The 15,570-nt window shown below is 37.9% G+C and overlaps 1 protein-coding gene across 4 annotated transcripts in view; it reads left to right on the top strand.

The window, feature by feature from the left end:
- TBC1D12 (TBC1 domain family member 12) overlaps positions 1 to 15,570 on the top strand; it is a 43,632-nt gene that overhangs the window by 10,856 nt on the left and 17,206 nt on the right. For 2 of the 4 annotated variants that reach the window (XM_038181578.2, XM_027460583.3), the window contains exons 2-3: positions 4,371 to 4,494; positions 11,734 to 11,790. In XM_038181578.2, coding sequence (XP_038037506.1) covers positions 4,371 to 4,494; positions 11,734 to 11,790 — 181 coding nt within the window. The remainder of the gene's footprint in view (positions 1 to 4,370; positions 4,495 to 11,733; positions 11,791 to 15,570) is intronic. The other 2 variants (XM_038181579.2, XM_038181577.2) reach the window with 1 other exon arrangement.

Consider the following 15,570-nt stretch of genomic DNA (forward strand, 5'->3'; position numbering starts at 1 on the left):
CCGTGAAAGAACAGGGAGTAGTAGGCTTGCAGGGGTCTTCAGAACTCGTGCAGACCATTCTGAAAGTACAGTTCTAAGTCAAAACTTTAATGCTATATGGGTAAAAATGAGTCTGTAACAATTCCTGGAATCTCTCTTCTAACTCCTCACTGATGCAGCTATCTGGATAAGCATTACTGTGTACATAAGTGGTTTCCTAGTCAGTTTATTTCAGCTAAGTCAGATTTCAAACCTATTTTGTATATCTACAAAGCTTATTTAAAATTTTCCATAGGAATGGAGCAAAAATAGACAGTGTACACAAGCAGAACTGTTCTTTGTGGAGATGCATAATCAGTTTTATACTACATAAGCAGTTTTTTTTGAGTTTGACTTGTTACTTCATATTTCTTTTACTCATCTGGGGGTTTTATTGGAGTTGCTGGATTTGTTAATGTATTGCAGAGTAAAGCAGCTTTCCAGGGTTTTTAACTGTGTTTTTTTAATTATATTTTTTTTAAAGGCAAACTAAAAGCAAAACAACAAAGCAAAACCCTGAACTGTTTGTAGTCAAACAGGGTGCTGCTCGTTTGCAGCATTAATTTCATGCTGGTTTTCCTCTGTTAAGCCTTTATGATTCTGAGAGGAAAAGTTTCATTGGCAGGAGTGGGGAAGCTCTTGATGACTTGATGTGATGCTGATTCTTTCCTGTTGGTGTCTGTCTTTGGATTTACTATGACACAGCTTTTGTATTCAGTGTTCACCATTAGGTATTAGGGCACTCAGTAAAAAGGAAAATATGATCAGCCCTCACTTCCTTTGGTTCTTGTGGCTTTCAGATCTTGTTTTCTCAGTGTTTCCCTAGTCGGAGTACTGGTGATTTCATTCCCTAATATGTTATAAGTAGACGAACGATGCTGCAACCTTTCCTTCAGTGGGGAGGAGGCGAAGCCCTGTTGGGGGGTACCTGTGTACTTTGGCTCCTCTGCATTCTTAATGTGGTTGAAATTGTATCACTAAACTGCCTGACTTAACAGTTTGGGTGTTATTCTGTGCAATCATGCTAAAGTACTTGAACAATGCAGACCAGGGCTGCGTTTCCATTTCCTACCCTGCATTTCACTGTTTTCTTTGTGGTTTGAACACAGTTACCACCTCCTGCTTGTCTAACTGGTCAGAATACCTGAGCTGCAGAGCAGCTTCCTTGCTTCTGTGGCATTCAAGGACTAACCCTGATGTGGTCGGCACTTTTCAATGCTGCTAAGTGTGTGGGCGTAAAGGCTGCGGGTTGCGGTTTTGTGGTGGGAGTGAAGGGGGGAGTTGGAACCTGCATCTTGTTAGGTGCAAGCTAGAGAACTAAAGGCTTGTGAATGCTTTCTTAGGGTTACTGTTAGGAATGGTGGACTCAAATGGGAGTTGAAAAAGTGAAGTTAATTGCTTCCAATAGTATAGTACTATTGCTCATCCACACCAGAGCTGTTATCTGTGATGGTGCTTCTGACAGGCTTCTTTCAGACTCCAAGTTTAAAATTGGAAACACCAGGATGTGTGTTCGGAGTGGGCAGGAAAGCAAGTTCAAGCTTTGATGGGATGCACAAAACTGTGAAATACTCATAGCCTGTTATTACTGGCACACAGAGTTGTAGAGAGGAAAGATAAGCATGTGTGATTTTGAAAGAACTGTAGCAAAATGATGTTCAGTCTGTGTTTAGACTTCACCAACTTATCTTAGCAAGAAAAATGACTTGAAAGAGAAAAGCAGTGTGGAAGCAAGCAATTACATTACTAGAACACAATGTGAATGCCACCTGTGGGAGCATCTCTGTATTAGCATCCTGTTGGTATGGGAGCTCTGGCACAAAGTGTGGTGGGTGCAGGCAGGAGCACTTCCAGCAGCGTTCTTCAGGAAGGAAGAACTGCCACTTGCTGCTGTCACTTTGGGTGTTTTAGCTGTGTAATTGTGAGAGCCCATGGGTTTTGTTTAGTGTAACCCAAACAATGCTAAGCTTAGATTTCTTGATAGGTGATAGTAATGATGTTTTATTCTGTGGCTTTTCATGTTTCTGTTACTTTCCATGCTCTTCAGTACACCTACTGCAATGTCTTTCAGAGGATTGCTTGAGAGTGTTTCTGTGCACTACACTGTGGTTACATAAAACTAGAAGGGAGAAAAGCTTGTGACTTTCACTGGGTTTTTGTAAACTAGAGCATAATTTAGTGAGCTAATCTAATGCCTCTGTCCCTTTCCAGCAAAGCATCGCTCAATTCTAAAGTGTAGATTTATTTTCAAAGGAGTTTTGAAGTTTTCAAATGGATTTTGAGATTCATTACGAATTGCTAATTTCTGGTTGACTTTTTCTGTAGGATCAGTGAAGCTCATGAATATTCTAAGCAGCAACAAATATATCAAATCTAGTACACTTCCTGCAATTCAGTGAATGCAATTTGTAAGCGTTCACAGATGCTGTTCATTAAACAGGGCTTTTGTAAGGCTTTACTGTTGTCAACAGCACATCAGATGTGATACTGTTAGCTGCCAAAACAATGTATTAAAAGTGTCCTTCCATCCTAAGTTAAGCAAAGCTTATTTGTAAACCTCTCATTAATTACTCTAGGATTAGAATTCCTACGGGAGGCTTATGATACAAATGATACAAAGCTTGATCAGCTTTTTTGCCTTCAGAAGAAGCAGACTTTAATGGAAGTCTGTCTCTAAATACAATTGTCTTTTCACTTGTGCATTCATAAGAAGCTAAACAAGCCTTTGCTTAATTCAGTACACCAATGAATGTGTGTATTAAAAAAAAAAAAAAGCCCAAGATTTATTGTGGTGCAGACTATTCTGTAAGGCTCGTCTTAATGTTATGGTTGTCTTTTCTTAAAATAAGTCTCAAGAGCCACAAGCATGCCTTAACCTTTTGTACAGAAATATTAGTGACAACCTTATGTATGTTTCCACATTTTTTTTCATTTTAAATCTACCAGCTTCCTGGCTAATCATAAAACAGCTTTGATATGGTGACAAACTGCCATCAGTGTTAAGGCTTCCATCTTCCAGCTTCTACAAGTGCTAGGAGCAGTGGGGCTGAGCTGTTGGGTAATCCTGGCAGTACCCCATACTCTGTTCAGGGACTGAACAGTATTGTTGTTGCAGAAGCTGGGATGTGTGAGCTATTTTGTGTTTCAGAAATAGTACTCCAGGCTGTGTCTTCTTGCTCTTGCATTTTGGACAAGAATCTTCTCTTGTTAAGTCCAAATTCCGCCCCTGTAGTAATATGAATTTCAGGATCAGGCTGTAGCATACTATTTAGTGTCTTGTTGGCCTACAGAGTACTACGTCTGGCTTGTTTTCCTGGTGATCCTTTGAGCACTCAACCAGCTTTTTAGTAGCCCTGTGGAGCAGGATGTCCTCTAGAGCTTCTGTAGTGCTTTGCAGTGATAACACGGGGTGTGTGTTTGTGTTCGGACTGATCCTGTTTATTGTTTAGTCAGAAGTCAACTCTTGTCCTGCTGTGGGTTAACTTCTTAAATGAAGTTGAAGTTAACTTGAGCGTATTTAAGAGCCTCTTGGCTGAGTTTTTTTAATAATACGTTAACTTTATATGCTTCTGAACAAATGAATGAAATATTGAGTGCTTAGCAAACTGAGTTAAAACCACTGTTAGAGGCCTGAAACAGCAGGCAAGTATTTTAGAAAGCAGTGGGTAGAAGAAAACAAAAGAGGAAGAGACATGCAGTGTAAGTTAGATAAAGCATATCAGGAAGAATCTTGAAGTAGGACCTCAAACAGAGGAGGGAAAAATTAAGGTTGCTCATGAACTTCTGACTGATGGCTTTCTGTGAAGCAATGCAGCAATCTACCTGAGTGTAATTGCTTTAGGGACTGGCAAAGGATATCTGTGAAACTGAAGCTTTGTGCTCGTTCCACGTTTTTCTAGATCTTCAACTTTTGAAAACGTTTAACAAAGTTTGCGGAAAATGTTAGTAGAAATAGTAGTTCCCCATTTCTTTTTTAAAATCTGTATGTTGCACAGAGACTTCCAGCTGTTTTCTGTTCAACCTCCAAATAGCTTGGTAAACTCCAAACAAGAGTCAGAGCTGCTGAATGCTCCTAACTTACACTTGAGAGAGTGTCCAGTATTACTGTTGCCCAGAGTACCTTGGAATTCCAAGGTAAAACAATGTTAAGTACAAATATATTAGCATCAAAGCACCTGTAATGAAAGCTGCTTCGCTTCAAATTAATCACTTTAAAGAGAGAATTAAGGTAGCATGTTGTGTTTGGTGAGCAGCAAATCTCTGCAATGGTGAAATCAGTTTAAGCTGTAAGTGGGTACAAATTTAACTTATGATGTACTTACAATAAACAAAAAAACCCTCCTCTTTTTCAGAAACTTTTTCACTAAAAGGACAAAGGAACTCAAACCTGCTGTCCAAAGTGCTCCTGGCTGGAAGTTGTTTGGAAAAGTCCCTCCCAGAGAAAACCTTCCGAAAGATTCCAAAATAATTCAGCAGGTGAGTAAACATCACATAAGTCTAGACATAAAACTTATAGGAATTAACACAAGTACTGCAGTTATCTCCACATCACTACTCTCTGGCAAGAAGACTCTTACAAGGCAGTCTCTAAAGGATTGAGCTACTGAGAAAAGAGTTTCAATTTTATGACTGTGTATTATGTTCCTCCATACATCTCAGTACTAATAAAATGTTGATATGTGTTCAAAAACTGTTCAAGCTGTTTGGATCAAAACAGTAGCACTTCTATTAATTTTCTGTGAAATATTGCCTCATTTAACATGTTAAATATTTTCTATGGTAGAGTGATTGTGAAATATTCTAGTCTTCCTTTGGGGTTTAGTTCTGAGTTGCTTGTGCCTGGTTGGTGCACTAAAACCATAGGTATGCTTGTAAATTCATTTTTTTTCTTCAGGCTAGGTATTAATTTAGTAAAATGTATATTCTTAAAGTATTCTTGACTGTTGCAGTGTTACAAAATTGATTTTTTTATCTAATTCACCTTGCTGTATTCCTTGTTGCTGGCCTGTAAGACTTGCTACATTGGTAACTGGTGACAAATTACATGAAACTCTGAAACACGTAACCTTTTGCTTAAGTTTTTAAGCTTACTTGGGTATTTTTGTTTAAGAATAGCTGTAGCAGTGTTACTTGAACTTACTTGGGATTTACTCAGGTGCTACAGAAAAGTGATTCAATTTTCTGCCCCCCTAATACCAAGCTATACCACTGCATCACTTCTAAATTTCCATTCCTGTGGACTATGTCTTTGATTTGCTGAAATAATTATTATATATATAAAAAAGATCTCAATCTTCAACAGTCTTTAAAGATGAGTAATTGGTAATATTTCTAATATTAACATACAATACTAAAGTTGAAAGATTTGTTGGCCTAAGAAATATGAGTGTCCCTTGTGCTGGTGAAAACAGCAACTTGGATTTCTTGAGCTGCTTTTGCTTATCTCTTCTCTTAAATTCCATGTGAGCTGATGTGTTTGGCAGGTGCAAATGGCTGTGAATGAAGCAGTGTTCAGTCATCTTCTAGAAAGTTTCATGGTGAAGAAGGCCTTTTGGGAGCGACTAAAGTGAAAAATGAGAGGTTCTTTTTGAAGGATATAAATGTAATGGGAGTTGTCACACAATGAAATGTAGGAAAATAAGGAAATGATGAGATTGCAGCAAGTGCTGTTTACTCTGAATTAAACTGGATGCTTTTTCAACACTTTCAAATGCTACTTATTGAGGTGTTTTTCTATTTTGGGTGGGAAACAGAGGGCAGGTGCTCATAGTTCACTTGCAGATTAATGCTGTTGGTTTTGTGCTATGAAAATACTGTGCAAAAAATCCAGATGTCTCATCTGTCCTAATGGAGAATATGCACAATGCTTACCAGTCATCTGCTTCCCATTTTCTAGTAATGAAGATGTTTGTTCGACAGACAAGTCATAATCAGCAGAAATATTTATTTTCTTATCCTTTTATTTCTTAGTTACTGGTTTCCTTTTAAACTTAGTATTTCCATTTTTTTAACTTCTCTGAAGTGGCAGAAAATCTTAAAACAGTGTATTGTCTTTAAACATGATTGAGTTGGTCCTAGAGATTAGTCATGTGGTTTGAGTTATGGTTGCCAGATTAGGATCAGTGTTGGATTTGTATAATCTTGAGTGGTGTGTCAGTAATGTCTAATATTTTTAGCTTCTAATTTCAACAAACCATGCATGGTCTTTACATAAAGCATCAAGGTCTAAAATTCCCCCTTATGAAAGGGGGGTGCAAATTGGTGTATATTCTGCACAGAGTTAAGTCTACAATACCTGAGAACTTGGTTCTTAAATTGAGAAGTGTTTCAATGTCTTCATATTTCACTTGTATCAAATGTCTTACATGTGTGTTTAAAATCAACGATATAGCTTCTTATGCATGCATCTGAAGAAAAAGCATTTTTTTCTCAAAACCATTCAGATTTGCTGATCTGACAGTGGGCTAGAATGAATATAAGCATGTTTCATTATTGAAGATCAGTGGAAAATAGAATCTGCACTTTTGAATGGCTGACTGAGGTCCCTAGGTTAAATTCCTCACTATTAAGGAGATGTGACTGAAAGGAACACAGGTGAGCCCCCCCCTTCAGTGCCTCTGCAGGCTTCTATGTTAACTTCCTAAATTGAAATCAACGGTTTGAGTGTGAGCTGAACTAAAATAACACATTTAGTTTTCAAGTTCTTTTTAGCCATCTGTAGTCAGAACAATGGTTGCAGACTGTTTACCAGCCTGTGTAAAATACATTTGTAATGTAAGGCCATTCAAGTAGAATGGATTTAAGCTGTAGGTAAGCTGCCTGAGAGGGATTTTATGATTGCTTATTTATGGCAAAAATTCTTGCAGTTCCTGCACAGCTATGGCATTCTCTGTGGTTGAACACAAAGCTTATTGACTTTACTGATGCTAGTGGCCAGCTTTGAGGGGGGTGTGACTAAACCTTTGGTTGAGGAGAATGAGTAATGAGTCAGTATCCCTCAGATACAAAGTGAGGTCCTAAGAAGCCCTTTTGCAGGAAAATTAAATCATGACAGGAAAATCTTCATTTGTAAAAGGAGAGCCTTCTGCTTAAGGGCAATGCTTATATCACAGCTTTCTGGTAATATTGTAGTTCAAAGGATCTTCCTATTCATAAAACAAGAAACAAAAATGCATCCTTGTCTATGGTCCAAAAGGTGGTAGAGCCCACATACTATTCTAAGTCAAAGTTAACCTAAAATTCTTGTATTTTGTGTGCATTGTTTGTTGTTCTATGTGTGTGTTTCTTTGTTTTTTTAAGAATGTGTGTGCTGTCAGTGCTTTTACATGCATGCTGCTTAGGCTTGTAAAAACACCTGGGAAGGGGAGAAGTAGTCTTCCATGTCCCAGATGCCCATCCATGCCTCTCTGAGTGAAGAGATAGAGAAGACAGGTAAAATAAACACTTTGTTTTGGGTCAGTTTGATCTGAATATTTTAGTTTGGCTCACCCTACTTGAAATCTCTTTTGAATAAACTCAGCATTTGTTTCCGTTATTCTTCTTTATGGGTTAAGGTCTTTGGTCTACTTCCTCCAGCTCATCTAGCATCACTTCAGTGAGTGGTGTGACAGTGCTTTGTCACAGGGAAGTGGTCTGCTCTGGGAATCTACTATGAGCCCCTTGAGCTATAGCCTGTGGTACTGCAAAAATGCTATGTGATAGTAATTGTTTTGCATACAGGAAAGTTGAAAATTTCAATAAGAAACCGATTAAGACTACATTTCTGATTTAAAAAAAAAAAAACAAACTTGATATTGTGTTTATTTACATAAAGTTTAATGCATCAGAATTCTTCCAGCCTTTGAAAATGTTAAACTTAAAATATTTAAGTTTGAATATTTTGCTCAATGATGCTGCTTGATAAGTGATGAGCCTTTTTAATGTTAGTCATAAATTTCCATCTTTCCATGCTGGCTGGTAGGAGCCTCCTTTGTTATCTGTTTTGGTGAGGATGATAAAGGAAATTGATAGTAACATTTAAATGAGTATTTATGGCTCATGGTCACTGTCTATCAACTAGATATTGCTATGCCTGCCTCTGCAAAGAATTTGGGTAGTGATTCCAGTATCTTGAATAACTTCCCAGAAAATCTGGAAACTTAATTTGGGATACCATTTCAGGCATTTCTCAGACAATGATGCTAGCCAGTTCTGCCTTCGGAGACTGCCTAATGAATATGACTGTAAATTTCTCTGCAAGTTTCATAGCATATGTAGAAGATGATAAATACCCTGCCTGCAGCAAGCTGCAGGGCTTGCCTGTTTCAGGAGATGGCAGAGTCCCCCGCAGCTGTGCTGCCATCAGCATGCTTTGGGCGAGATGCTCTAGCTCAAACTGGGTCAGAGGTTGAAAGTTCTTGGCAGCTGCGTCTCCCAGCTTGCAGCTGCTGGCACGCCCGGCTCTCCTTGGATTTAGAGCTGCCCAGGCAGGATGTGATTGAGGCCAACTTTTTTTTTTTTTTTGCTGGACATCTCCCTCCTCTGGGCTTCCTTCCTTCACTGTTTTTTGAAAAGGGAAAATAGCAGCTCCTTAGGATTGCAAATGTCAAATGCATGTGATGCTTTTAGGAAGTGTGCCTTTTTTCATGAACTGCAGCTAATAAAACTGGCCATTATGAGAAGTATGTGGTCATTAATGATCAGCTGGGTAAATTCTTTTCAGTCTGTACAGAAATCTGCTTTAAATTAGACTGCTGAAGTACTTTAATACAGCAGCGTTTACAGCAGAGAAAGATTTGTGGGGTGATGAGTACTGACTGAATTGCAAGTTCTGCTTAAAAAGCAAACTTAATTTTCTGTCCTTATGGTTAAAGAAAATATGTTTGTATTCATGGTCAAAATGATTCCGAATATAAAGTCGTGTAGTTAAGTTCCTGTTTTTATTAAAGCACTCTCAGATATTTTGATTAATTCACATAAACTTGTGTGATTTTGTTTCTGATATGTCCAAATTAAAGTCAAAACATGTTAATGTTTGTCTTTCAAGACGAACAGAGGTGAAATAAGTCACTTTATCAACAGTTTTAACAAAGTACTGCCAGTGACAGCCCAGCCTTGAATGAATGGGGGGGGAGAGAGAGAGGAGGATGTTTTATTCAAATCTGGCACAACAGAGAAGCGTGCAGTGACTTGGAACTACTTGCTTTTTCAGAAGTGAAGTAAAATCATCTTTTCCAAAAGCTTTTCTACCTGTATACAAGATGGAAGGTATTAATTTTAGACAGTTAAATAATAACTCTGATTTAGATGACTGGGTCACTCATAACTTAATGTTTGAAAATACTACTTTGGGGTTGCTCAGATATCTTAAAAAAAAAAAAAAAAAAAAGTACTTGAGAGCTAATAAACTGTCTTCACTTGCATATTTTTCCAATGTCGTTATCTCCTGTCTGAAATCTGATGGTGAAATTGCACTCCCTCAACCAGCAGAACTCCCTTGGTCTCCCAGGGACAAGAACTGTCTGAGGTTCCCCTCGGAGGAGCACAGGCATTTTGAAGCAGTCTTCATCCAGCCCAGGCTTTCTGACTTGCAGTACTGCAACTCATCACGTCAGCCTTTGTGGTTTCAATTTAAACTGCATTAAGCTCTTAATGCTTAAAAAGTGTATGTGACTGTATGTTTGTCAACAAATCTAAGGAGTGAGTATCTGAAAGAAGTAGGTAAATACAGTGCTAGAAGTCTTTCCATGAGAGTTTCTAAGCAGATTATTATCTAGATAAAGGTCTTGCTGGCTCATTTTGCACATACTGCTGGAAATAAAGAGGGAAGAACTCTCCCTGCTTAGCAGGTACCCGTAGAAATACATTAGCAACAAAGTGCCTCAAAAACAGGACAGACAATAAAAGTTGTGTAAGTCTTGCTAGAAACATGTAACACTTGAATAACAATTTGTCTGCTAGTAGTAGTGAGAAGGCTGTGATGTCCTCTGTAGGCACAGGAGTGGTCAGCTTCTCAAGAAACATCTAGCATCTTTCCAGAGTCGTATGTGTAGTCAGTGAAATGCTGTGCCACAGGTAAAACACTTGTGTTTAAAAGTTTCAAAGACCTTCCCTAGTATTTTAGGCTTGGGCAATGATTATCTTGTGAATAAAATGGTAAGGAAGCTGGTGGGACCTCAGTGAGACAAGTGCCTTTCTTTTTTTTTTTTTTTTTTGTTTTTGTTTTTGCATAAAGGACGTCCAGTTCCTGCTAAAAGACTTACCCAGCTTTTTAGATAAGAAAAGCTTGTCAGGGAGAACTTTTAGTTCTGCTTTTTGACAGGATGTCTCACCCTCTATTGGGCCCTCCAATTTCTTTAGCAAAGGGTGACACAGATTTGAGGGGAAAAAAAAAATTCTAAGAATTGAGATTTTGCAAGGTAAGCAGACATGCTGGTGAGCTGCAGGTGCACTGATAGTAAAGTCGTCATTCAGTCAGGCTATACCATATTCCAAAAGAATAGAAATTAACAAAAAGATCCTTTCAAGTGGTGAAGGTGTTGTCTTTCATGTATACTTTTGTTTGTTTCTTTTATACAAGCTTTATTCTTGTGAAGCTGGTATGGCTTTTCAGTACTGAAAAGGAGACAATGTGGCAAGGGAGAGGAAATCATTTGAAATTTGTGGGGGTTTTGTGTGTTTTCTTTTTGTCTGGGGTATGTAGGGTATAAGAACAGGACAGATGTTCAGAAATAACACTGAAATCATAGTAAAGAACTTATTTCTTTCTGGTACTGTAATATAATGCTTACAAGGAACAGCTGTCTCTTTTTTTAGGCACTCTTTTTAAGCTTTGATTTTTCTATTAGAAAATTGAGTTTAGCCTAGAATGAATACCTGTAGCTGGGCATGCTTTTGCCAGATCACCTGAATCAAATATCCTATGCTTTCAAAATTGTCATTTAGAGTCTTATATCTGCCCTGTGTAATCCAGGTGACTGTTTTAGAGCCTTGCCCCTGTATTCTGGTTCTCATCAGCTCATCTGTGAGGCTGTAGCTCACTTCTGAGCTTTCAGTTTAGAAATACTAGCCACGATATGGCAGGGGGAAGGTGGGGGTGTAAAGGCCCAATGTACACCATGGTGCAGTTTAGTGAAATCTGCTCTCTCATGCTAAACAGAAAAACCCAAATGATTGATGTAGAAATCCTATAAAGCTAATGAGTTTATAGTTGAGGATCCATTTGGGCATGAAATGCAATCTAAGAAGTTAAAGGAAAGCAAAGTCTTCATGATTCATTTTTTGGAGTGTCAGCCTAGATGTTGTTTTGTGCTTTTCTTTCTCACAATGCCCCTGCCAAGGGTAGCATTTAAACAACTGTAATGTTTATGGGTGGTGAGGTCTAGGGAGGAACAGTACATCAAACAATGTGTTTTGTCATTCACTTGAGAAAAGTACTATGGAAAAAGATTTCCCCTTGGGAAAGGGTACTGATTGTAGAAATTAGAGAACTTCACTTAAAAAAAAAAAAATACTCCAGTGGGAGTCTATACACGTCTTGGTCAAGTGTAAAGTCTTTGTATGCATTTTTTGTGTACTTTGAGCCCTGTGGAAAGAGGAGGAACAGCTGCATCTGATTCTTCACATATAGATGTTTATACTCAATTTGAATTTAAACTTTGGCTTGCATGTTGCTATATTATAATGGTCTTTTCCTTCATTTATTCACTAAGGATTTGCTTCTGTTTTTCTCATTAGGATGACAGTTCTGGCAGTCTTGCGTCAATATCTGCTCTCAGTCTATTAAACACAGGGGTATGGAATTTAATGTTTTTTTTCTAGTTGTATTCAATGCCATGCATGGGACAATGTAGTACTCATTAAAAATAGAACAAACATCACATTTTCACAGTAGCATGAATATTTTATGGCACTAACCATCAACTCATTAGATACCATTAGTAAAAAAGTTTCACACGTGAATCTCACTAACAACTTAGTGATACAGTATTATTGTTTATTAACATAGTGCATGTTCTTGAATAGCAGGAGGTAAAGTAAATTACTGTCAACTTCTAGCATTACTTACGTTTGCTGTGCCTACTTGTTTAATGGTAAAAGTTGTTAAAATGGCTTAATTTGTAATATTTTTGTAACACCTTATGTTAGCTTGGAAAATGATATCCTAGAATCGTATTTTTTCTATCTCGAAGTCACGCAAGCTATTAACAGTGGCAGTTCAGAATCCCAGATGCTTTTAATTATTCTTTCCAATATGAAACTGGAAATGTAGGAAAGCTGCACTGGAAGTGAAGCCATTGAAACTCCTGTGTTATATCCTGTTATGTCTTCCTTTTGCTGTGACTGGTATGCTTCTGAAATTGGTCCAGTGCATATGTCTGTTGCATTGAAAAATCCAAAGTAATCCTATACCCTATGTTAACTGGAATAGTAGAAGTTCACTTTTTTCATTGTGAGGATCTGTTACTGTGGCTTTGTGAAATAGAGCAGTAATGTGACTGAGTGGATATGTGATGCCTGTGGTTCATGTTACATGGTCCAGGCACTCTCATCACTTCCTCACTGAGCCCAAAAGCCCATGGCTTCATGGTTTTTTTTTTGTAAGCAGCAAGCGATGAAACTTGATGCAAACTGTGAAAAATTCAACTGAGGAAAAAAAAAGTTAAAGATTGGAGATGGATGACATTACTTTAGAAGGCTGACCCAGAAATGCATTTGTGTATATCTGGTTGTTCTCTCCTACTGTGTGAAGATGAACATTTTTCCCTGTTTCAGTATAGGCTTTTCCTATATAATCTGCAAGTTAGGAGCAAATGCACTGTCTGTCCTGATGGCATTTGGCTTTCTAAGTTCTAAAAAGAAAAAGTCTAGTTTATGATTCTCAGAATCTTTCAGTGATGTAAGCACCACAGAACCTTTCTTGCTGTAAGCACCGTTTTGGTTTTCAGCACCTTGTAGTCAGTTCTAGTGCACTAATTTTAGTACTTAAATTGGGGAGGGTGGGGGTATTGGGATGTAGGAAGGAGTCCTTATTCATTAAGCAGAAGTACTCCTTTTGTAAATTTGCTATCAGTTTTACTAAGATGATGCAGAGTCCCCTCCTAAAAAACTATATAAAAGAAAAGATGAAATTTGAGATCTTTATCTTAAGCACAAAGGCAGCTTTATAACCAAAAATCTCTTCCTGCCCCATTTACCCGTTACCTGTCTGTAGGTTAATAGGCTTATCTGCTATCTATATTTCTGTGGGAATAAATACTGGAAATACCAGTCTGTTCATATATCAAAGTGGTCTTTCTTCTGTTGTCATGGCTTTTTTCTTGAGGAAAAAACATACTTTTAGCCTGTTTGCAGGTTTATGATTCTTAGTAGATGAGAGGATGCAGTTCCAGCATTAATAAGGAGCTAACAGTGCTTACTTCCTGTTAAAGCAGAGATTTTTGTTTGATCTATTTTGAGATAGTGAAATGTTCAGTAACTTCTAATAAATGTCAGATATACTGCAATAAAGAATTTTTAGGAATAAAATTTCCTAAAATGTTGTTATACTTCCAGACTGATGCTTCCAAAGTGACTTATGTAAAAAGGTCTTGCAAATCTTGAATATTAGCTGTCAACAGTTCTACCCTCTGGGATGTGTCCTGCATCTTAAGCCCCTGTCTTGTCAAATGCTATAAATTGAATTTTTACCTTTTTATGGAAGAGTATTTGCTCACATGTTATGAAGTGAAAATCTGAATCAGCTCAAGCTGACAGTGCCAAGAATTTTAGATCCTGAATCAAGTGGCTATTGGAAACTTTAAGTCTAGTAACACACAATGTGAGAGGCATACTCCAGAAAAAAATGGGTATATTAGTTGCACAAATTAACGAGTTCCATGCATGTCTGATGGTTGTTGGATCCAATCCTCACGTAAGTTTCATAGAGCATAGGTTTCCTGAGCAAGAAATGTCTTCTCTGATACTTTTGGGGTATATTTCTTCTTGGGGAATGTGCAGCCATGACAGTTTGAGCTTGAAGCTATTTCATTGTCAGCTTGGATGCTTTCCAGTAGTGATTATAATTTTCAGTCTGTGCAAAAAAAAAAAAACCAACCAAACTAAACAACAACCTGCTTTAAAGTGAAGTGTCCTTACTTCCAGAAGCACAGTCTGATAATGAGTTCTGCCTTTTGTGGATATCCCTATGATGATTTTTCTTTTTTTTTTTTTTTTTTTTTTTACCTGTCTCTGTTTTGGGAATGGTTTATCAGTTCTTAGCATGTGTGACAGCCAGAGGCATTAGCACCATTCAAATGTGTTGTCTGTAGTAAAGGTGAGAGTGGCTTCATTTTTATGATCTGTTTTCCTGGTGCTTTTTATTTAACTTGTATACAAATTGGGTATGTAGGAATTAAAAGCCCAAAACATTGGTACCATCAGAGTTTCCTCATCTCTGACTGCTAAATTAACTTGATTTTGTTGCCTTTTTTTTTTTTTTTAACAAAGTACTGGAAAGTGTAACTCAGAAATTCAACCAAGAGTTTGAGAGACTGACCTGCTGCTGTCCTCCAGCAGTTTGGGCCTAGATCTTCAGTATGCAGACTGGGTGCTGAGCAGGAGTCTTGTCACCCCTGATCAAGAATATGTAAGGGTAACCCGAGGTGTAAATCATGCCAAGAGCATGCACAGTGTCTCATGGTTTTAGGTGGGACAAAAACATTTTAGGCTCTTAAATATGTATATTCATACAATATATTTTGGGTTTACTATTTTTTTCTTGAGCTTCTGTAAATTACAGTAGAGTTCTAACACTTATGCATGTCCAGTTTATGATGCTTGTTTGAATGTGCCTAATGATATTGGTTGCATACTGTTTTCAATTGAAGGTTATCTTAGGAATTGCTCTTTAGAACGGGAATAGATATGTCTTAAGGAATTTATATATCCTATTGTTCTTGGCCAGACACCTAGAAATATTTAGAACAAAGTTGTATTAAAGAAAAGCTGTCTTACAACTTTAAAATAATCACTTACAATTTGTGTTTTAGTGTGAATGTATGTATAAATGATGATAGCACACAGTTATCATCAAGGTACACACTGGGGCTTTTCTTAGAAAAGTGACAGAATGTCTCTAGTTGAAATAGGCTTGTGCCTCTCTTCACAGGGCACTAAAAAAGTTATTTGACACACTGCTGTGGGGTGGGGTAAGAGACAGAGGTTAATAGCTGGAAGGCTAGCTAAAGACTTACGGGGAAAAAATTGAGAATGTTTCCAACTATTCTTTAGCTTTTGTTCTGCGGAGGTGTAATTGCCTTTCCTTATCCATTAAGCTATTGTTCTTCTGACTCCCACAGACCAGAAACTGAAAGGTGTCAGAAGCCTGGATAACTCCTGAGATCTGAACAGTATAGTGGCAGATAGTGCACTGTGAACATACTAACGGGGTGGACCTGGCTAGCCCTTGGATGGGAAACCACTTGAGAATACTGGGTGCTGTATTCTCTGCCTAGCAAGAGCAGTCTTCAGACTCAGAAATAGAGGTTGGAGACTCAGTACCTGGCTGGACAAGACCCCACACAACCTTACTTT

Source organism: Anas platyrhynchos, chromosome 6 (assembly GCF_047663525.1).
Source record: "Anas platyrhynchos isolate ZD024472 breed Pekin duck chromosome 6, IASCAAS_PekinDuck_T2T, whole genome shotgun sequence".
Lineage (NCBI taxonomy): Eukaryota > Metazoa > Chordata > Aves > Anseriformes > Anatidae > Anas > Anas platyrhynchos.